Source organism: Pongo pygmaeus, chromosome 7 (genome assembly GCF_028885625.2).
Source record: "Pongo pygmaeus isolate AG05252 chromosome 7, NHGRI_mPonPyg2-v2.0_pri, whole genome shotgun sequence".
Lineage (NCBI taxonomy): Eukaryota > Metazoa > Chordata > Mammalia > Primates > Hominidae > Pongo > Pongo pygmaeus.
The window spans coordinates 310,039-333,546 of record NC_072380.2 but is presented as its reverse complement, the minus strand read 5'-3'; the positions used below and the strand labels follow the sequence as shown (position 1 = coordinate 333,546).

The 23,508-nt window shown below is 38.6% G+C and overlaps 1 protein-coding gene across 3 annotated transcripts in view; it reads left to right on the top strand.

The window, feature by feature from the left end:
* TDRP (testis development related protein) overlaps positions 1–23,508 on the top strand; it is a 53,949-nt gene that overhangs the window by 11,872 nt on the left and 18,569 nt on the right. For 2 of the 3 annotated variants that reach the window (XM_054498020.2, XM_054498019.2), the window contains exon 2: positions 1,545–3,714. The exons of the other annotated variant lie outside the window; for it this stretch is intronic. In XM_054498020.2, the coding sequence (XP_054353995.1) occupies positions 3,676–3,714 (39 nt within the window). In that variant the 5' untranslated portion in view covers positions 1,545–3,675. The remainder of the gene's footprint in view (positions 1–1,544; positions 3,715–23,508) is intronic. 3 annotated transcript variants of the gene reach the window in all.

The window sequence follows — 23,508 nt, the reverse complement described above, 5'->3', positions numbered from 1 at the left end:
AATAATGAGATTAAACTGTATTTTATATTCGATGATCTTAGAGAAGTTAAATAACTCGTGTAAAGTTACAACCTTGTAAATAATTTGTGTTAGTAGCCACCAATAGGAATTTGAATCCAAGTTTCTCTGGGTTTATATTCTTTGTTGAATTCTCTTACCTTATAGGTTATGATACATTTGTGATACCATTTTTCTTCATTTTCCAATTTTTTAAAATATTAAATAACTAGGGCTTCAACAATCAGTGCCTTTTGAAAGCACTGATAAAATTGTGTTTTGGCTCAATTTCCAATACAGTAAACATCACAGTATACTTTTAATTTTTGTCATGCTTGAGTTTTGTATTAAAGAGTTTCTTGATAGAAGTCTTACTATGGGAGATAAACAGTTCTCGGTAAATTAGCAAGTGAGAAGCGCTAGAACATTGCTAGGAAAGAGAACCGGTGTACATCTACCTACCCTCTACTTCATATACTTCCCTTTTTACTTCATGATCGGGGGAGGGGGGTAGAAAATGAAGCAGTTGAACTGACACAGGAGGGCTGTACAGGGGAGAACTGGGAAAATCCCATTGAGGAGTGGAGGCTTCATTTCTTAGCTGAATGTTGAAGAATTCTGAGTAACACCTTGGTTGTATTTTGTAAAGATTACCTAAGGAGGAGGGGTTGGGGGCAAGATGCCGATGAAACAGCTGGGGTTCTAGTCAGGGAGGTCAGCTGTGAAATGAGAACCTGAGTTTCAGATGGAAGATTTGTCAGGACAGGTAGGAAAAGGTGAGCTTGCCAAAGAGTGCTGATCAGAGTTGGTGCCTTTGGATGTGAAGATGAAGGCAGAAAAGCATCCTTCACCCTGCAGGGCTCATAACTGAGTGCTGGCCACCACATGTGAGCAGATGCAACACAGGCACCTTCCTGGATGTGTCCTGCTGCCTCTCTTTCCCCTTCACAGAGGTTAGTGGATGTGGTGCACTCTCTTTCACCATGTGGATGAGAGCAGTGTCCAGAGGTGGCAGAGGAATAAGAGGCAAGAACCTGGATTTCTGACACTGTTGAACACCTAACTGTTCTCCTGAACTTAGGAGAAAAAGAAATATAAACCATGTCTTTTGTTTTGTTCTGCTATAGCAGCAAAGTGTATCACAGCCAGGAGATTTTATTACACAACCACCACAGGGCCCACTGTTTGTCAAGAGTACTGCTTGAAATCCCCCCATTCCTGTCCCAATTTCTTAAAGCATAAAATATTAGGTTGAAATAATACGTGGTGTGATTTAATGTTTTCTTGTAACTACTTAACATCTCCTTTTAGCTATTCTTTGCCAGATATTTGGCTATGGTTAATACTAAGCTTGTTGACTGAAGATGATTAATATTTCAAAATAAAGTTTTATAGTGATATTTTTAAAAAATGAAGTTTTGTCCCCACAGTATAACTCAGACATTTGTTTGATGTGGAAAGAAGTTATGCCAAGAAATTTTAGAGAAAAGACAGTCTGTAACTGTGATTAAGGATGGCATCCTTACGCCTTTTCATTTTTGTCATAGATTAAAAAAAGTGTCCGTATGTGTGGTTTCTTCTGACACCAACCAATTCTTCAGTACCAGCTGGGTGTCCTACAATTCAGTTTCCTTCTGACAGTCCCTTCCCAGAATTAGCACAGACCCTATGGATTAAGGAGTCATTCCCACAAGACTGCACCCACTTCAGATGCCGGATACCAATGGGTGCCCAATTCACCATAAGTCTCTTACGCCACTCCACATAAAATGTCTGATGTCAGCACAATGGTGGAGTGGAAAGCCCTGGACCTTGTTCCCCCACAGGCTCTGACTGACAACAATATACAGTCCAAAAGGATGTATGAGAATTACAGAAACCAGTTTAGAAGTCACAGTACCCCAGGCAAGCTCAAAGCCAAGAACAGCTGCATTGAAGTAGGAAAAAAAAAAGCCATTTAATTTCACCTGCCTTTCCCTGAAGGTGGCACAGCTTGGCATGATTGGTAGTAAACACCCAACTCTTCACTGGGTGGAAAGTGAAGAATGGAAGTCCACCATTCTGAATTTTGGGAGGGTCACCTGATGGACTGGTTTCTGTCTCTTCTGACTCAGTGCTGACCGGGAACTGGCATACTTTGGATGCCTGGGGGCTTCAGAGAAAAAAGAGTTAACTGGCTTTTTGCAGCATTAGAGACTCAGCAGTGCTGCACATGGAGGTCGGGACAGCTCAGCACAGTCAGGAGAGAGCATGTGGTTCTTGGCTTATCCCTTGGGCAGGAATGGGAAGAGTGGAAAGTGCATTTAACATTCTGGCTTTTCAGGGGGCTGCCCAAGAGACTGGTTCCTGTTTTGCCTGACTCAGAGTGCTGATAGAACCAAGCATATGTTGGATGTCTAGGGGCTGCTGAGAACAAGCGAGAGCTCCACAGCCTGTTGCCCTGCCAGACAACTTGCAGTGCCACAGACAAGCACCAGAGGGATGGAGAGATTACAAGCAACTGAAAAGAAACTGGCAGACCTCTCTAATTGGGACATTACATGTACAAGCCCAGGGAAGATTAATCCCCAGAAAAGGTTTGAGAGGCCCCAGAATCTCTAGCTGAGCTGATTGTTGAAGGTCTTCTCCTGTACCAAGCCAGTCCATAAAGACTGGGAGAGGTGGCTGTTTTTTCAGATGCCCCAAATCCCAGCAAAAAAATAATGAGACATATGAAGAAACAAAGAAATATGGCCCAATTAATGGAACAAAATAAATCTGCAGAATTTGACCCTAGAGAAATAGAGATAAATGAATTATCTGACAAAGAATTCAAAATGATCATCTTAAAGAAGCTTAGTATGCTGTGAGAGAACAGAGATAGTCAACCAAATGAAATCAGAAAAAATGCCATAACAAGAATATCAACAAGACAGAACTATAAAAAAAGAACCAAACAAATTCTGCATCTGAGAAATAACGGAATTGAAAAATTAACTAGAGGGATTAAAAAGCAGACCCAATCATGCAGAAGAAAGAATCGGCAAACTCAACAGCTCATTTAAATTGATCAAATCAGAAAAATGAAAAGTAAAGCCTAAGGGATTTATGGCACACCATTGAGTGGACCAATATACGCATTATAGAAGTCCCAAAAGGAGAAAAGGAAGTAGAGAGCTTATTTGAATAAAGAGTGGTGCAAAACATCCCAAATATGAGGAAGAAAATGGACATCCAGATTCAAGAATCTCAAAAGACTCCATGTAGGATGAAACCAAAGAAAGGGTAAAGAAGCCCCCACTGAGAAAGATTTTAATCAAATTGCCGAAAGTCAGTGGTAGAGAATTTTGAAAGAAGAAAGAGAAAAGCGACTTGTCATATAACAAGGGAGCTCCCATAAGATTATCAGCAGATTTGTCAGCAGAAACATTACCGTACAAAAGGGAGTGGGGTGATACAGTTCAAGTGCTGTTAAAAATAAAAATACACCCAGCCAGCCAAGAATACTGTAGCTGACAAAACCATCTTTCAAAAATGAAGAAGAAATAAAGACCTTCCCAGACAAGCAAAAGCCAAAGAAGTTCATCACCACTAGATCTACCTTGTAAGAAATGCTAAAGAGATTCTTTGAAGCTGAAGTGAGAGGATGCTAAATAGCAATATAAAAGCATATGAAAAAACTCTCTGGTAAAGGGAAATATGTGGACAAAAACAGAATCCTATAATATTGTAATGGTGGTGAGTAAACAACTTTAAATTCTGGTATAGAATTAGATAAAAGCATAAAAATAACTAAAACTATGTTAATAGATAAAAATATAAAATATTTGATTTGGTTTTTTAAATTTTAATTTTTAATTTTCATGGGATCATAGTAGGTATATATATTTAGGGGATGTGATGGTTAATACTGAGTGTCAACTTGATTGGATTGAAGGATGCAAAGTATTGATCCTGGGGTATGTCTATGAGGGTGTTGCCAAAGGAGGTTAACATTTGAATCCGTGGACTGGGAAAGGCAGACCCACCGTCAATCTGGGTGGGCACCATCTAATCAGCTGCCAGCACAGCTAGGATATAAAGCAGACAGAAAAACATGAAAAGGCTAGACTGGCCTAGCCTCCCAGCCTACATCTTTCTCCTGTGCTGGATGCTTCCTGCCCTCAAACATCAGACTCCCAAGTTCTTCAGCTTTGGGACTCGGACTGGCTTCCTTGCTCCTCAGCTTGCAGACATTCTGTTGTGGGACCTTGTGATTGTGTGAGTTAATACTACTTAATAAACTCCCCTTTATACACACACACACACACATTATATATACACACATATACACACACCACACACACACACAGATATATATATATAAATAAATACATATATATATCCTATTCTATTCCTCTAGAGAACCCTGACAGGTACAGGGGTACATGAGATTTTGATACAGGCATATAATACATAATAATCACATTGGAGTAAATGAGGTATCCATCACTTTATGCATTTATCCTTTGTGTTACAAGCAATCCAATTATACTCTTATTTTTTTAAAGTACAATTATTTAATATTATTGGCTATAGTCATCCTGTTGTGCTATCAAGTACTAGATCTTATGCTAACTATATTTTTGTACCTGTTAACCATGCTCCCTTCTCCACCAACTCTGTCCCTGGCACTACCTTTCCCAGCCTCTGGTAACCATCCTTCTACACTCTTATCTGCATGAATTCAGTTGTTTTAATTTTTAGCTCCCACAAATAAGTGAGAAAATGCAAAGTTTGTCTTTCTTTGCCTGGCTTATGTTATTTCACTTAACATAATGACCTCCAGTTCCATTCATGTTGTTGCACATTACAGGATCTTATTCTTTTTATGACTGAATAGTATTCCTTTGTGTACTTGTACCACATTTTCTTTATCCATTTATCTGTTGATGGATGGATACTTAGGTTGCTTCCAAATCTTGGCTATTGTGAACAGTGCTGCAATATACATTGGAAGCGCAGATATCTCTTTGATATACTGATTTCCTTTCTTTTGGGTATATACCTAGCAGTGGGATTGCTGGATCCTATGGTAGTTCTATTTTTAGTGTTTTGAGTAACCTCCAAACTGTTCTCCATAGTGGCTGTACTATTTTACATTCCCACCAACAGTGTACAAGGGTTTCGTTTTCTCCACATCCTCACCAGCATTTGTCATTGCCTGTCTTTTGGATAAAAGCCATTTTAACTGATGTGAGTAATATCTCATTGTAGTTTTGACTTGCATTCCTCTGATGATCACTGATGTTGAGTACCTTTTCATATACCCATTTACCAATTATATGTCTTCTTTTGGAAAATGTCTACTCAGGTCTTGTAGACATTTTTTAATTGAAAAAATGGTCCATTTTTTAATTGAATTGTTAGGTTTTTTCCTATAGACTTGTTCGAGCACCTTTTATATTGTGATTCTTAATCCCTTGTCAGGTGGGTTGTTTGCAGATATTTTTTCCCATTCTGTGTGTTTCCTTTCCATTTGTTGATTGGTCCCTTTGCTCTGCAGAGGCTTTCTAATTTGATGTGATCCCATTTGTCCAGTTTTGCTCTGGTTACCTGTGCTTGTGGGGTATTAAGAAATCTTTGCTCAGTCCAGTGTCCTGGAGTTTCCCTGATGTTTTCTTTTAGTAGTTTCATAGTGTGAGGTCTTAGATTTAAGTCTTTAATCCATTTTGATTTAATTTTTTTTTTTGTATATGGTGAGAAATAGGAGTCTAGTTTCATTCTTCTGCATGTGGATATCCAGTTTTCCCAGAACCATTTATTGACGAGATTGTCCTTTTCCCAATGTATGTTCTTGGCATCTTTGTAAAAAAAATGAGTTCACTGTAGATGTATGGACTTGTTTCTGGGTTCTCTGTTCTCTTTCATTGGCCTATGTGTCTTTTTATGCCAGTTCCATTTGGTTACTCTAGCTCTACAGTATAATTTGAAGTCAGGTAATATGATTCCTCCAGTTTTGTTCTTTTTGCTCAGGATAGCTTTGGCTATTCCGGGTCTTTTGTGATTCCATATACATTTTAGGATTTTTTTTCCATTTCTGTGAAGAATGTCATTGGTATGATTGGGATTACATTGAATCTGTAGATTTCTTTGGGTAATATGGACATTTTAACAATAGTGACTCTTCCAGTCCATGAACATGAAATATCTTTCCATTTTTGTGTCCTTTTCAATTTCTTGCATCAGTGTTTTATTTTTCATTGTAGAGATCTTTAACTTCTTTGGTTCAGTTACTTCCTAGGTATTTAATTTTATTTGTACTTTTTTAATTTGTTTTTTTTCAGATTGTCTGCTTTTGGTGTATAGAAATGGCAAGTGTTTTTGGTCTGTTGATTTTGAATTTGTTTATTACTTTTAATAGCTTTTTGGTGGAGTCTCTCTAACTCCTGGCCTCAAGCCATCCTCCCATCTCAGCCTCCCAAAGTGCTGGGATTACAGACATGAGTCACTGTGCCTGCCTTATTTGGTTGAGTCTTTAGGTTTTTCCAAGTATAAGATCATGTCTGCAAACAAGGATTATTTGATTTCTTCCTTTCTAGTTTGAATGTCTTTTATTTTTTTTGGTGTCTGATTGCTCTAGCTAGGACTTCCAGTACTATGTTGAATAACAGTGGTAAAAGTGGGCATCCTTGTCATGTTCCAGATCTGAGAGGAAAGGATTTCATTTTTCCCTTCAGTATGAAAAATAGAGGAGGAGGGAATAAGTCTAAAGCTATTCTACAACGCTAGTACTGCCCTGATACAAAACCAGACTAAGACATATCAAAAAGAGAAAACCACAGGCCAATATGATGAACATAGATGTAAAAATTCTCAACTAAATACTGGCAAACCAAATTCTACAACATACTAAAAAGAAAATTATGATCTTTTTATCCCAGGGATGTAAGGATGGTTCAATATATGCAAATCAACCAGTGTGATACATCATATCAACACAATGAAGGACAAAACCCATATGATAATTTCGATTGATGCTGAAAAAGCACTTGATAAAATTCAACATCTCTTCATAATAAGAACGCTCAAAAAACTGTATAGAAGGAACATAACTCCACATAATAATAGCCATATGCAACAGATTGATAGCTAGTATCATACTGACAACCCAATGGTGCATTTTAAAGAACTAGAGCCTGGGCATGGTGGCTCACATCTGTAATTCCAGCACTTTGATAGGCTGAGATGGGCAGATCACTTGAGGCCAGTAGTTCAAGACCAGCCTGGCCAACATGGTGAAACCCTGTCTCTACTAAAAATACAAAAATTAGCTGGGCATGGCTACAACAAATACTGCAGAAATTCAAAGGCTCACTAAAGGCTACTCTGTGCAGCTATATGCCAATAAATTGGAAAATCTAGAAGAAATACATACAACCTATGAAGTTTGAACCATGAAGAAATCCAAAACCTGAACAGACCAGTAACAATAAGATCAAAGCCAGAATAAAAAGACTTCCAGCAAAGAAAAGCCCAGGACCCAATGGCTTCACTGCTGAATTCCACCTAACATTTAAAGAAATACTAATAGCAATTGTACTCAAACTGATTAGAGAGTTTCATCCATTTACATTCAGTGTTATTGATAAATAATGACTTACTCCTGCCATTTTCTTATTTGTTTTCTGGTTGTTCTGTGGTCTTTTCTTCTTTCCTTCCTTCCTGTCAGTGATTTTCCCTTGTGGTATGTTTTAATTTCTTTTTATTTTTTGTGTATCCATTGTATGTTTTTTGATTTGAGGTTACCATGAGGCCTGCAAATAATATAACCCATTATTGTAAACTGATGACAGTTTAACACTTACTGCATTAAAAAATGAGCAAAAACTAGTAAAAACTCTACACTTCCACTTCATCCCCCTGATTTCTCTTTGTTGTTTCCATGTATATCTTATTGTATTACATCTTAAGAAGTTATTTTTAATTGGTTCATCATTTAAAGAATAAACTACGTAAGATATGAGTACTTTAACACTATAATACAGTGTTATAATATTCTGTTTTTCTATGTACTTAGTATTACCAGTAAGTTTTGTACCTTCAGATAATTTCTTCTTGCTAATTAACATCCTTTTCTTTCAAATTGAAGAATTCCCTTTAACATTTCTTGTAGGGACAGGTCTGGTGTTGATGAAAACCCTCAGCTTTTGTTTGTCTGGGAAGATCTTTCTCCTTCATGCTTGAAGGATATTTTTGCCATATAATCTAGGGTAAAAATGTTTTTCCTTCAGCACTTTAATTATGTCATGCTGCTGTCTCTCTTGACCTGTAAGGTTTCCACTGAAAAGCCTGCTGCCAGACCTATTGGAACTCCATTGTATGTTATTTGTTTCTTTTCTCTTGCTGACTTTAGAATCCTTTCTTTATCTTTGATCTTTAGGAGTTTGATTAGTAAATGCCTTGAAGTAGTCTTGTTTGGGTTAAATCTGCTTGGTGTTCTATAACTTTCTTGTACTTGAATATAGATGTCTTTCTCTAGGTTTGAGAAGTTCTCTGTTACTCTCCCTTTGAATAAACTTTCCACCCCGCTCTCTCTTTCTCTACTTCTTGTTTAAGGCCAATAACTCCTAGCTTTGCCCTTTTGAGGCTATTTTGTAGATCCTGTAGGCAGGCCTCATTGTTTTTTATTCTTTTGTCTCATGTCTCCTCTGTCTGTGTATTTTCAATAGCGTGTCTTCAAGATCAGTAATTCTTTCTTCTGCCTGATCAATTCTACTTTTGAGACTGATGCATTCTTCATATGTCAGTTTAATTTTTCAGCTTGTAAATTTTTCAGAATTTCTGCTTGATGTAAAAGCTTGATGTAAAAAACACTTATTTCAATCTCCTTGTCAAATTTATCTGATAGGATTCTGAATTCCTTCTCTGTGTCATCTTGAATTTTGTTGAGTTTCCTCAAAATAGTTATTTTGAATTCTCTGTCTGAAAGGTCACATATCTCTGTTTCTGAGGCCTTTAGTTTGTTTGGTGAGGTTATGTTTTCCTGGATGATCTTGATTCTTGTGGATGTTTGTCTGGGTCTGGGCATTGAAGAGTTAGTAATTTATTGTAGTATTTGCAGTTTGGGCTTGTTTGTACCCATCCTTCTTGGGAAAGCTTTCCAAGTATTCAAAGGGACTTGGGTGTTGTGATCTAAGTTTTTCGTCACTGTATTAGGGGCACCCCAAGCCCAGTAATGTTGTGACTCTTGCAGACTTGTAGACGTACCAACTTGGTTTTGGTTAAGATCCAGGATAATTCCCAGGATTACCAGGCAGAAACTCTTGTTCTTTTCTCTTACTTTCTCCCAAACAAATGGAGTCTGTCTGTGCTGAACTGCTTGGAACTGGGAGAGGGGTGACACAAGCACTCTTGTGGCCACTGCCCCTGGGACTGTGCTGGTTCAGGCCTGAAGCTAGGACAGCACTGGATCTCGCTCAAGGCCCTGCTGTAACCACTGCCTGGCTACCACTTTTGTTCGCTCAAGGCCCTAGGGCTCTACAATCAGCAGGTGGTGAAGTCAGCCGGGCTTATATTCTTCCTTTCAGGACAATGAGTTCCCCCTGGTCCCTGAGTGTATCTAGGGATGCTGTCCAGGAGCCAGGGCCTAGAGTCGGAAACCTCAGGAATCAACCTGGTGCTCTATTCTACTGCAGCTGAGCTGGCACTCCAGCCACTAGACAAAGTCCTTCCCACTCTTCCCTCCCCTTTCCACAAGCAGAGGAGCCTCTCCCCTTGGCTACCACTGCCCCAGGCCCTCAGAGAGTACTGCCAGGCTATTGCTGATGTTAACTCAAGGCCCAAGGGCTCTTCGGTCAGCTCATGAATGCTGCAAGGCCTAGGACATATCCTTCAGGGCAGTGGGTTCCCCTTTGGCCCAGGGCAAGTCCAGAAATGCCATCCAAGTAGCAAGGCCTGGAATCAGGGACCCCAGGAGCTCGACTGCTGCTATATCCTACTGTGGCTGAGCTGGTACCCAAGCTGATTTTTAGTTCTTATAAAGGTGATTTTTGTGTAGATAGTTGTTAAATTTCAGGGAGGTTGATTGGTGGAGGCTTCCATTCAGCCGTCTTACTCCACCTCCAATCCCCCCCAAAAAATTAATTTGTGATAGGAATAGCATAAAGGGGAGACATAAAGTAATACAGTTATGTGTGGGGTTAAATTAAATTATCAGTTTAAAATAGATTATTATAACTATAAGATGTTTTATGTGATCCCTATGGTAACCAGAAAGACAATGCCTGGGGGATACACAAAAGAAAAAGGAATAAAAACATTTCACTACATATTAAACACAAAGGAAGGCAGCAAGAGAGGAAAAGAGGGTCAAAATTACTACAAGATTCACAGAACATAATTAACAAAGTGGCAATAGTAAGTCCTACCCTATCAGTAAATACTTTCCATGTAAATGGATTAAACTCCCCAACCAAAACTACGTGTGGTTGAATCGATTAAAAAAAGATCCAATCACATGCCATCTACAAGATACTCACTTTAGATATAAGGATGCACATAAGCTGAAAATATGGAAAAAGATTCCATGCAAGAGATATTCCATATTCTCTACTAAAAAGAGAGTAGAAGTGGCCTATTTATATCGGATAAAAGTCAAAAACTGTCATAAGACACAAAGAAGGACTATATAATTGCTGTGGGATAATTGAGGAATCAGACCCAGGGGTTGAGGAGGAATTATTTAATTATTTAGGTGCACCGACTCAGTCGGATTAACATCCAAAGGACTGAGCCCCAAACAGAGAGTCAAGCTACCTTTTAAGCATTTCATGGGGCGGGGGGAGATCTATGCGGGGCAAAGCGTATTACAGAAGCGAGAAACAAAGACAGTTATTTAATTAAGACACGCATTACATTATTTCTTACTTTTCAAGGAACAACATGTTTTACGACTTGAGATTATCTGTCTAGTGACCTTACAGCTGCACAGCTAGAGAAACAGTCTTCACAATGCTTGGCAAAGGGAGAGATGAGGCTTGCTAGCTACAGAGAGAAAAACAGGCAGTTAATTTTAAAGGACTGCAGCCCTTTCTCTTCCTCAAGGGGAACTGGGTTTTCTTACATACAACTAAGTTTTTGCTTACACAGTCTTTAATTTATTTTAATTTCCATTCCATAATGACAAAGGGGCCAGTTCACCAGGAAGATATAACAGTTATATCTGCATCTGACAGCAGAGTGCTCAAATGTGTGACACAAACATTTAGAGGATTGAAGGGAGACATAGACAGTATCACAATGTAAATAGGGGACCGTCTGACCTTGTATGTAGAGAACCCTAAAGATCCCAAACACACAAAAAATGTTACAGCTTGTGAACAAATTCAGCAAAGTTGCAGGATACAATATCAGCATGAAAAGTCAGGCAGATTTTTACACTAATAATGAAAAATCCCAAAAGGAAAGTAAGAAAACAATTAATAAAACACTTATAATAGCATCAAGAAAAAAGGTACTTAGAAATAACGAAGGAGGTGAAAGACTGAAAATATAAAACATTGCTGAAAGTTATTAAATAAGACATAAATAGACACCCCGTGTTCATGGTTTGGAAGAATTGTCCACATTACCCACAGCAATCCACTGGTTCAATGCAAATCTCGTTGGCATTTTTTTTGCTGAAGTAGAAAAGAAATTCTAAAGTTCATATAGAATCTCAAATGACCTGAATAGCTAAAACAATCTTGAGAAAGAAAAAAAAAAAAACCTGGAAGCCTGACACTTTCCGACTTGAAAACAAATTATACAACTACAGTAATGAAAGCAGTATGATATTGGCATAAACATGGACATACAGAACAATGGAACAGAACAGAGAGTTAGAAATAAGCCCTTAGGTATATGGTCACATGATCTTAAACAGGGCTGCTTGGATTACACAATGGAGAAAAGATAGTCTCTTCAACAAATGATGTTGGGAAAACTGGATATTCACATGCAAAAAATGAAGTTGTATCTTTTTTTGTTTTTTGCGATGGCATCTCTCTCTGTTGCCCAGGCTGGAGTGCAGTGGCATGATCTCGGCTCACTGTAAGCCCCACCTCCCGGGTTGATGCCATTCTCCTGCCTCAGCCTCCCAAGTAGCTGGGACTACAGGCGCCCACCACCATGCCTGGCTATTTTTTTTTTTTTTTGTATTTTTAGTAGAGATGGGGTTTGACCGTGTTAGCCAGGATGGTCTCGATCTCCTGACCTCGTGATCCACCCGCCTCAGCCTCCCAAAGTGCCGGGATTACAGGTGTGAGCTGCTGCGCCCGGCCAAAGTTGGATCTTTAACACCTGTACAAAAATTAATTCAAAATAGATTAAAGACCTAAATCAGAAATTATAAAACTCCTAGAAGAAAACGGGAGAAAAGGTTCAGGGCATTGGATTTGGCAGTGATTTCTTGGATATGACACCAAAACACAGGAAAAAGCAAAAATAGACAAATTGGAGCATATCAAAATTTAAGACTTATATGTAACAAAGGAAACAAAAAAGTAAAAACGCAACGTTTGGAATGGGATAAATATTTCTCAGCCATATCTCTAATAAGGGGTGAATATCCAAAATATTTAAAGAACTCCTATGACCAAACAACAACAAAAAACCTGATTAAAAAATGGGCAATGGACTTGAGTAGACATTGGTGCACAGAAGATACACAAATGACCTATAAGCGTATGAAAAGAGGTTCAACATTGCTAATCATCAGGGAAATACAAATCAAAACCATAATGAGATGTCACCTTACAACCATTAGTATGGCTACAATCAAAAAAGCAAAATAAACAGTGTAACCAAGGATGTGGAGAGATTGGAACACCTGTGCACTGTTGGCAAGCTTGTAACAATGATGTAGCTGCTGTGGAAATCTATAGAGATTTATCAAAAAGTTAAAAATAGAATTATATGTTTCAGCCATCCCACTTCTGTGTATGTATCCCAAAGAAAGGAAAAGAGGATCTCAAAGAGATTTGCACACCCATGTTCATTACAGCACCACTTATAATAAGAGTAGAAGCAGCCTCCATGTCTGTGGATGGATTAATAGATAAGGAAAATACATATGTTCAATGGAATATTATTCAGCCTTAGAAAAGAAGGAAATCTGATAATATGCTGGTATATGGATGAACTTGAGAATATTATGCTTCATGAAATAAGCCAGGCACAAAAAAACTAATGCATGGTTCTACTTACATGAGGTATTGAAAGTAGTCATGTAACTGAGCAGCTTGGCTTCAAACCGTGTTTTAAAATGTTTTCTTTCCACTTTTCTCCCCAACCACAGGATGTAACTTTGAAACAAACTGCCTGTGTGTTTCCTTTCATTTTGAAATACAGCTTCTGAATGTGCTGTGACCTCCATTCCCTTTCTTTCCCATTCTGTGCCTTACACACATTTATTTAGCTGGATGCCGGTAAAGCACATAAATTGCCCACTTATCTGGTCATATATTTCCTTAGAAGCTTCAGGGGCCAGATGCTGATTCAGATCAGACACCTCTGGCCACAATGGCGCCAGCCCCTTCACTAGATGGAACAATAATTCAAGATGAGCCATCAGAGTGGGTCACATACCACGTGACAACGCCTTGCCCCACTGCCTCTTCTGCATTCCAAACCCTGTCTTTAAAAAGTACGTTCCCTCCACAAATTGAAGAGTAGATTTTTTCACTCTGTTTTAGTCACACCTCATTATTATTTTGGGTTCTTTCTACAAGGAGTGAGCAGCCCAACCCTTTGAGGGTTACAGCAAGCTCTTAGAGAAAGCAGAATGGTGGTCACTAGGGGCTGAGGGTGGGGGAAAGGGGGGTGGTTCAGTCTGTATAGAGTTTTACAAGATGAAAAAGTTTTAGAGATCTGTTGTACAACAGTTTGCATGTAGTTAACGCGTTTGAACTCTATACTTGAAGGTAGTTAAGATGGTAGAGTTGATGTCACAGGTATCCAGGCTACCCTTGCTTCTACTCAGCGGACTCTAAATTGGGGGTTTCCCATGACTCTCTCATGTCCAATAGTTTACAGAACTCCAGAAAGCTCATTTTTCAGGATTGCTGGTTACTTGAAAGGATACAGCGGAGGAACAGCTCAACAGAAGAGACATAGCAAAGGGCAAGGCATGGGGAGGGCACACAGCTTCCATCCCTCTCAGCACATGGATGGGTTCACTAACCTGGAAGCTCCAGAACTCTGTCATTTAGCTTTTTAAATGGAGGTTTCATTCCCTAGGCATGACTGATTAAATCTTTGGCCATTGGTGATTGGATTCAATCTCTAGCCCTCCTCCTCTCTCTGGAGGTCAGCGGAGGAGGTGTGTGTGGGGCTGAAAGTTCTAGTCCTGAAATCAAGGTGTTGGCATTTCTGGTGACCGACTCCATCCTGAAGCTCTACCAGCCTTCTCTCAATCATCTCATTAGTGTACAAAAGACAGTAAATTCCAATACTTTCAGGAACTCTGTGTCAGGAACCAAGGATAAAGACTAAACATTGAATTTTTTATACCATACTCCAGTATTTGATTTGTTAATAAATTTGTATGAATTTCAAATTAGACTTTCTATTAAGGTATTAATGTAAATGACCTTTTAAGCTAAAAAAAAAAAAATGGTGGAATCTATTTACTTTTTCAGTTTTTTTTCCACTTGCCTTAAGGCTTAGAAAGGAATTTCTTTCCCTGAGATCAGATTCTTTTAGTTCCTTTATGGCCTCATTTAAAAGGAATAGCCCTTCAACTGTGTCGAAGTTACTTTGCTGTGAAAACGAGATCCTTTTCTCTCAAAATAGTTAAGTCAGCTTTCCTAGACTTTTGTTCTTTTTCCTTTTTTGTCATGCACCTCTTATTGCATACTAAAATCTCTATATACCGGGGTTTGTTGGGGTTTCCATCTGTTTTCTTTGTTCTTTTGAGCACTTTTATTCCATTTCTACAGTTGTCTTAGTGAAGTTTTCTAATACATTTAATAACTGGTAGCACAGGTTACCTTTTATTAGACTTAGAAATATGTGTACCCATGCCTGTTTGCTTTGTTGTGTGTGTTATTGAGCCAGTTATTGTTGTCATCTTCTCTTTCTCAATAGACTCTTTTTTATAGCAGTTTCAAGTTCACAGCAAAATTGAAGGGAAGGCACAGAGTTCTTACGTGCCTCCTGCCCCCTACCTTCCCTACTACCAACATCCCTCTCCAGAGCCATGCCTTTGTTAAAATTGACGAACATACATTGATGCATCATCGTTACCCAAAGCCCATAGTTGACATTAGTGTTTACGCTGGGTGTTGTCTGTTTTGTGGGTCTGGATGAGTATACGGTGGCACGTGTCCACCAGTGTAGCATCAGGCCTGGTGGTTCCACTGCCCTAAGATTAAAAATTCCACTGTGCTCCACCTTTTCATCCCTCCCTCCCCTGAACCCTTTGCAACCACGGATCTTTTTACTGTCTCCATAGTTTTGTGTTTTCCAGAATGTCATTTGGTTGTAATTACACAGTATGTAGCCTTTTCAGATTGGCTTCTTTCACTTAGTAAGATGTATTTGTTGGCAGAAAAATCCAAACTCTGTAAAATATTTGAATAGATTTATTCTGAGACAAAATGACAATTTTGCTGTATAGCCTCAGGTGATCTTGAGAACATGTACCCAAGGTTGTTGGGCTACAGCTTGATTTTCTACAGGGGACACAAATTACAGTTATAAATCAATACATGTAAGGTATATATTGGTTTGGCCTGGAAAGGCTGGTCATCTTGAAGTGGGGGCTTCGAGGTTGTAGGTGGATTTAAAGATTTCCTGATTAGCAGTTGGTTGGAAGGGTGTTAAGCTCTGCCTGAAGTCGGAAAGGAATGGAATGCTTGAGGTTAAAATAAAGGAGGTTGCGGAAGCCCAGGTTCTTGAAGTCTCCAGGTAGAGGCTTTAGAGAGAATAGATGGTAAATGTCTCTTAGCAGGCCTTAAACGGTGTCAGATGCTTTGTTTAATCTCTCCTTGTTCAGGAAAAGACCTGGGAAGGGATGGGGATGCCCCATAGAATGTAAATTCTCCCCACAAGAGACAGCTGGGCAGGGCCATTCCAAAATATGTCAAATATATTTTGGGGTAAAATATTTTTATTTCCTTTAGGGCCTGCTGTCATGTGATGCCGTACCAGGGTTAGGTTGGAATTTGGTATTTCACTGATACAAAGAGTCTGTTCTGTCAGTCTTAAGGTCTCTGTTTTAATGTTAATACTCTTCAGTTTTGCCTGACCGCCAAAGGGAGGAAAGTATAATGAGGCATGTCTGACTCCCTCCTTCCCATCATGGCCTGAACTAGTTTTTCTGGTTCCTCCAAGAGCGGAGTCCATTCAGTGCGTCAGGAGGCTTAGAATTTTAGTTGGTTTACACATTAAAGATTCCTTCATGTCTTTTTATGGCTTGATAGTGCATTTCTTTTTAGCACTGAATAGTATTCTATCATCTGGATGTACCAGCTTATCCATTCACCTGCTGAAGGGCATCTTGGTTGCTTCCAAGTTCTAGCAGTTCCGAATAAAGCTGCCATAAACATTCATGTGTAAGTTTTTATGTGGACATAAGCTTTCAAGTCATTTGGTTTCAAGTCATTTGAATAAATAGAAGCGTGATTGCTGGCTTGCATGGTGAGAGTGTTTAGTTTTATAAGAAACTGCCAAACTGTCTTCCGAAATGGCTGCACCATTTTCCCACCAGCAGTGAATGAGAGTTCCTGCTGCTCCATGTCCTTGCCAGCATCTGGTGGTGGTGGTCTGGGTTTTGTCCATTCTGATAGGTGTGTGGCAGTGTCTTGTTGCTGTCTTAATTTGCATTTCCCTGATGACAGATGTTGTGGAGCATCTTTTCAGATGCTTATTTGCCATCTCCATGTCGTCTTGGGGAAGTGTCTGTTAAAGTCTTTTGCTCATTTTTTATAGGGCTGTTTTCTTATTGTTGGATTTTAAGAGTTCCTTGTATATTTTGGACAACAATCCTTTAGCAGATGTGCCTTTTCCAAATATTTTCTCCAAGTCTATGGCTTTTCCTCTCATTCTCTTGAATGTTTTATTTGTATTCCACATTCCTGAGGGACACGCCATAGTCCAATAGTGATAGTAGCTCACTCTGGGGAGATTTTATGAAAAGGGAATAGGTTAGATGTGAACCTCCTGAGACCTGTATGTTTTCTTCTCCATTCACACCACCACATTTAGGAACCACTCTACCAGACCAGTGCAGTAATTTGAGGATAAATTATATATTTTTTAATGTTCAGCTATCCATTCAGGCATTCAGGTATGACTTTTCTCTTTATTTATTAAAATCTTCTTTTTAATGTAATTTAGTGAGGAAACTTGTAACTTGTTCTTTTGGACATTTTAGCTATTGTTCTTGTGAATGGCATTTCTTTTTCTATTGTCTAACTGTAATAAAGCTATTTATTTTTTATATCTTTTATATTCAGCCATTTTTTGTTAGGTCTAGACGTTCTTTCATGCTGTCCCATTTTCTACTTATGTAGTCATTGTCTAAAAGTAATTATATAATCTATAATTCAGTATATATATTTAGCACATACTTATTTAATTATATAGTGATAAAAATTATATTTTCCTTTCCAGTAACTGTAACTTTTATTTCTCTCCTATGCCTTGTCTTGATTATAACTTAACAATTAATTGCCAGTAAGTAGTAATGTCAGAGGCTACCCAGTCCTCTTCCTGACATCAGTGGGTTGTACCAACTAGAATGTCATTTATTTTGATAGTACAGGTTAAGCATCTCTAATCTAAAAATCTGAAATGCTCCAAAATTCAAAACTTTTTGAATGCTGACATGATGATCAACAAAAATGCTCATTGGAGCATTTTGGATTTTGGATTTTCAGATTAGAGATGCTCAACTGGTATAATGCAAATATTTCAAAATCCCAAAATATCTGAAATCTGAAATACTTCTGGTTCCAAGCATTTCAGATAAGGGGCACTCAAACTGTACTTACAGCATGCTAATATAGACAATACTTTACATGCATAATGTATATACTCATAGTTTTAATCAGAGAGATTTCCTAATTTTACATTTTTTTTTCTGTCTGAATGATTGGTAAGTGAGCAGTTACAAGTCATAGAAAATATAGAGCAGAAAAGACACTGAGAATGAGGAGAAGAGAACCTATCAGTGTGTGTGTACTTGGATCTCTGGCTGTGCACAGAACATATATCAGTGCTGTCTTCTGTTTAGTGAACTTCAGGCCAAGGAGGCTCTGTGTGATTCCCACAAGGTTACAGAGCTGGTGAGTGGAGCCCTGAAACCTGACCTGTGTCTCCAGTATTGATGGAATATTTAATCATACATATTAGCTGAATTGGAATAAAGTCTGAATTGTATGACGTTTCCTGATTATCTTTTGCAGGATAAATACCATCGTGACCAATTCCTTCATTTGACGAAGTGAGAATCTTAATTTTAAAGTAACCCTCCCCCTGAAAGAAAACTCTCCTGCCTGTTGGTGCCATTCCTTGGAGGACCAGGGTGGGAGGAGCCTGAGGGGTGGTAAACTGGCACACTCAACACATGTTCCCACTGCTTCTCGGGTGTGCCTTCCCCTATAGAACTGGAATGCAAAAATAGACATTTTCCAGTGTCCCGGGGAAAGGCTACATCCCCACTGAGGCACTGAGGTGACTGGGAGTGGAAAGAGAGCTTCAGGCTCCTTGGCTTATGTGGGTCCGGCAGTCACAGGGTGGTTTTGTGGCCACACGGTTCCTCGTGTTTCCATACACAGAGCTAAGGTCATGTGTTTCTGAGGTCAACAGACTTGGTAGTGGCATCCTGGTCCCTGCATTGAGGCAAATGTGGATCTAGAGTCTGCATTCAGCGTCCTGTCCCCAGTTTTGTGGTTGTGTGGGTGGCAGTTCCCCTGGTGGGAGGCAGGTGTGAAGATCCAACTTCATTTTCTTACATGTGGCTTTCCAGTTGTCACACAGTCATTTGTTGAAAAGATTATTCTTTCCCCATTGAATTGTCTTGGCACTCTTCTTGAAAATCAATTGACCTTGTATGTATGGGTTTATTTCTGGACACTTAATTCTTTTCCACTCATCTGTCATTGACTAATGCCACTGATTCCATTGATGTGCTAGTACCACACTGTTTTGATTACTGTTGTTCTGTGGTAAGTTTGAAACGGCAAGTGTGAGTTCTCTTACTTTGATCTTCTTTTTCAAGATTATTTTGGCTTGAAACCCCTGTTATTTTGTATGCATCTTTGAGTGAGCTCATCAATTTTTACAAAGAATCAGCTGGTATTCTGATAGGGGTTTCATTGAATGTGTAGATCAGTTTGGGGAGTATTGCCATCTTAATAATGTTATGTCTTCTGATTCATGAAGGTGGAGTAATTTTCCACTTATTCAGATCATTTAAACATTTTAAGCATATTCCTAAGTATTTTATTATTTTGATATAATTGTAAGTGGAATTGCTTTCTTAATTTCACTTTTGGATTGTTCCTTGCTGGTGTGTAAGAACACAATTGATTTTCATGTATTCATGATGTGTCCTGTAACTTTGTTGAACTCTTTTATTAGTTCTAACATAGGTTTTTAGTGGACTTCTTCATATTTTTTATGCAAAAGATCATGTTATCAGCAAATAGAGATAGTTTCACTTTCTGTATGCATTTTACTTTTCTTGTCTAATTGCTGTGGCTGAAATCAGCATGGTGTTGAATAGAAGAGGCAAGAATAGGCATCCTTGTCTTGTTCCTGATCTTGGGAGGCAAGCTTTCAGTCTTTAACCATTTAGTATGTTGTGTTAGCTGTGATATTTTCATAGACACCCATTATTAGATTGAGGAAATTCCCTTCTTTTTCTACTTTGTTGAATGTTTTTATCATGAAAGGGTATTGGATTTTGCCAAATGTTTTTTCTGCATATATTGAGATGCTTATATAATTTTTTTAATTCATTTGCTATGTTAATGGATTTTCAGATGTTGAGCCAACCTTTCTTTCATGAGATATATCCCACTTGATTATGGTACATAATTCTTCTCATTTTTTAATGTTTTTGGATTCAGTTTGGTGGCATTTTGGTGAGGAAGTTTTTTTGGTCCATATTCATAAGAGATACTAGTCTATAATTTCCTTTTCTCATGGTGTCTTTGTCTAGTTTTGGTATCAGCATAATAGTGCCCTCACAAAATGAGTTAGCAAATGTTCCTTGCTCTTCTATTTTGTTTTTGAAAGAGTGTGAAGAATTGGTATTAATTCTTTAAATAGTTGGTAGGATTTAGTAGCAAACCTATCTGGGCCTGAGCTTTTCTTTTTGGGTAGCCTTTTGATTACTAATTCAATTCCCCCCCCCCTTTTTTTTTTTGAGATGAAATCTCACTCTGTCACCCAAGCTGGAGTGCAGTGTCACAATCTTGGCTCACTGCAACCTCCACTTCCAGGTTTAAGTGATTCTCCCACCTCAGCCTCCTGAGTAGCTGGGATTACAGGCATGTGCCACCATGCCTGGTTAATTTGTGTATTTTTATTAGAGATGGGGTTTTGCCATGGCCAGGCTGTTCTCAAATTCATGGCCTCAGGTGATCTGCCCACCTTGGCCTACAAAAATGCTGAGATTACAGGCATGAGCCACTGCGCCTGGTCTCTCCACTTGTTATAGATCTATTCAGATTTTCTGTTTCTTCTTGAGTCAGTTTTGGTAGTTTGTGTCTTTGTAGGAATCTGTCCATTTCTTCTAAGTTACCTTTTTTTTTTTTTGATGGACAATGTTTCTTTATATTCTTGATTTATATAAGGTCAATAGTAATGTCTCCTCTTTCATTTCTGATTCCAGTAATTTAAGTCTTCTTTTTTCTGGTCGGTTTCAAGATTTATCAATTTTGCTGGGTTTTTTTTGTTGTTGTTTTTGTTGAGATGGAGTCTCGCTCTGCTGCCAGGCTGGAGTGCAGTAGCACGATCTTGGCTCACTGCAGCCTCCGCCTCCTGGGTTCAAGTGATTCTCCTGCCTCAGCCTCCCAAGTAGCTGGCACTACAGGTGTGTGCCACCATGCCCAGCTAATTTTTTTTTTTTTTTTTTTTTTTTTGTAGTAGAGATGGGGTTTCACTGTGTTGGCCAGGATGGTCTCAATCTCGACCTCGTGATCCACCTGCATCGGCCTTCCAAATTGCTGGGATTACAGGTGTGAGCCACTGCATCCAGCCCCAATTTTGTTTTTTTAAAGAACCAAATTTTGGTTTTGTTTATTTTGCTTCTGTTATTCTCCATTGATTAATTTCTGCTTTAATCTTTGTGATTTCCTACCTTTTGCTTCCTTTAGGTTTAGTTTGCTCTTTTTCCACTGCCTTAAGATAGAAGTTTAAGTTATTGATTTGATATCTTTTTTTCTTTTTCTCTATAGACATTTACAGGTATAAATTTCCTCCTAAGCTTTGCTTTAACTGTATCCCATGTTTTTTGGTATGTTGTGTCTTCACTTTGTTTACAAGTATTTTCTGATTTCCTTCTCAGACCCATTGGTAATTTAAGAGTGAGTTTTAACATTTCCACATATTTGAGAGTTTTTCCTGCTTCGTTTCTAATTTCATTCCATTATGGTCAAAGAATGGACTTTGAATAGTTGTATCCTGTTAAATATATGCAGGTTTGTTTTATCACCTAGCATATGATCTGTCCTGAAGACTGATCTGTTTGCACTTGAGAAGAATGTACATTCTATTGTTGGAGTGTTCTGTAACTATCTGTTAGGTCTTATTAGTTTGTAGTGTTTTTCTACATCTTCTGTTTTTACTCTTCTATCCATTATTGAAAGTGGCATGGTGAAATCTCTGTGAATATTGGATTTTTCTAGTTCTCCTTTTATGTCTGTCCATTTTTGTTTCTTGTATTTTGTTGCCCTGTTACTATGTACATGTAAGTCTTTAATTGTTATATCTTCCTGATGGGCTGTTGCATTTATTTTGATGAAATTCTCTTTGGCAACATTAAAAAAATTTTTTTTAAACTCTCTTTTGTTTACACTTTAGCTTTAGCTTTGTTGTGGTTGCTGTTTGCATATCTCTATTTCCTTCCTTTCACTTTCAATCAGTTTTTATCTTTGATTCTAAAGTGTGTCTCCTATAGGCAGCATTTAGTTGGATTGTATTTTAAAAATCCAGTGTGACAGTATTTGCCTTTGATTGGAGTTTTAATCCATTCACATTTAATACTGAATTAGTAGGGTTGGGTTTACATCTGCCATTTCCGTTTTTGTTTTCCATATGTCTCATGCCTTCATTTTGTTCCTTTACTGCTTTCTTTTGCATTGTGTGTATTTTTAAATTCAATATTTTCATTTATTATCTTACCGTCTGTAGCCAATTTCTTAGCCTGATGTAGCTTTGCTTCTACCCTCATCTTTTATGGTGTTATTGGCAAATATATTACATACACATTACATTTCTCTGTAGTATATGCCTATTCTTCTATGCAATTGCTTTTCAAACTAGTTCTGGGGAGAAATAAAAATGTATCTGTACTGTATTTTATAATTATATAATTACCATTACCGGTGTGCTTTGTTTTCTCATGTGGATATGAGTTGCTGTATGGAGTTCCTCATTTTCAGCTGAAGAAGTTCCTTTAGTGTTTCTCATAAGGTGGGTTTGCTAGCAAGAAGTTCAGATTTATTCATCTAGGAAAGTCTGTATTTTACCTTCATTTTTGAAAGATGGTCTTTGCTGGGTATAGGATTCTTGGTTGAGAATTTTTTTTTCTTCATTGAGTGCTCCGATTGTGTTATTCCACTGCCTTCCGGCATTCATTGTTTTTACTGAGAGTCAGCTGTTAATCTTATTGGGGCTTCCTTTATAAGCTATTGGTCATTTTTCTCTTGTAGCTTTCAAGATTATCTCCCTGTCTTTGGGTGGTATAATAAAGATTACATCTGATCTTTTGTCTGTGGTTCCTGGCACAGAGGTTCAAAAACTCTTGGGATTTCCTGAGTGAGAAGAGTGTCGTCTTATGCTAATGAAGTGATTTGAAGTGGGCCCCTAGATAGCCTCAGGATGGGGGCTGGTTACCAGAAAGACAAACACGCAGTTAGAGGGTTGGGATTTTCCAGCTGCCAGACTTCTGGGGATAAGAGAGGAACTGGAGACTGAATGCAGTCATGTGGCCAATTATTTAACCAATTATGCATACCTATTTAAACCCCAGTAACAACTCTGGATGCTGAAGCTTAGTGGAGCTTCCTGGTTGGTGAATGCACTGGCGTGCTGGGTGAGTGACACACCCTGATTCCCTGGGGAGTGGGCACAGCTCTGTGCTTCCTCCTGGAGGTCACATCACATGTGTCTAAATTCGGTTGCTCTGTCACCCAGGCTGGAGTGCAGTGGCACAGTCTTGGCTCACTGCAACCTCCACTTCCCAGGTTTGCCCTAAGCAGTTCCCAGCTTGACTTTTCCATTTAGCTTAGTGATTTTGGAGTCCCAAGATTTATTTTCCTTTCACAGAACTTACGT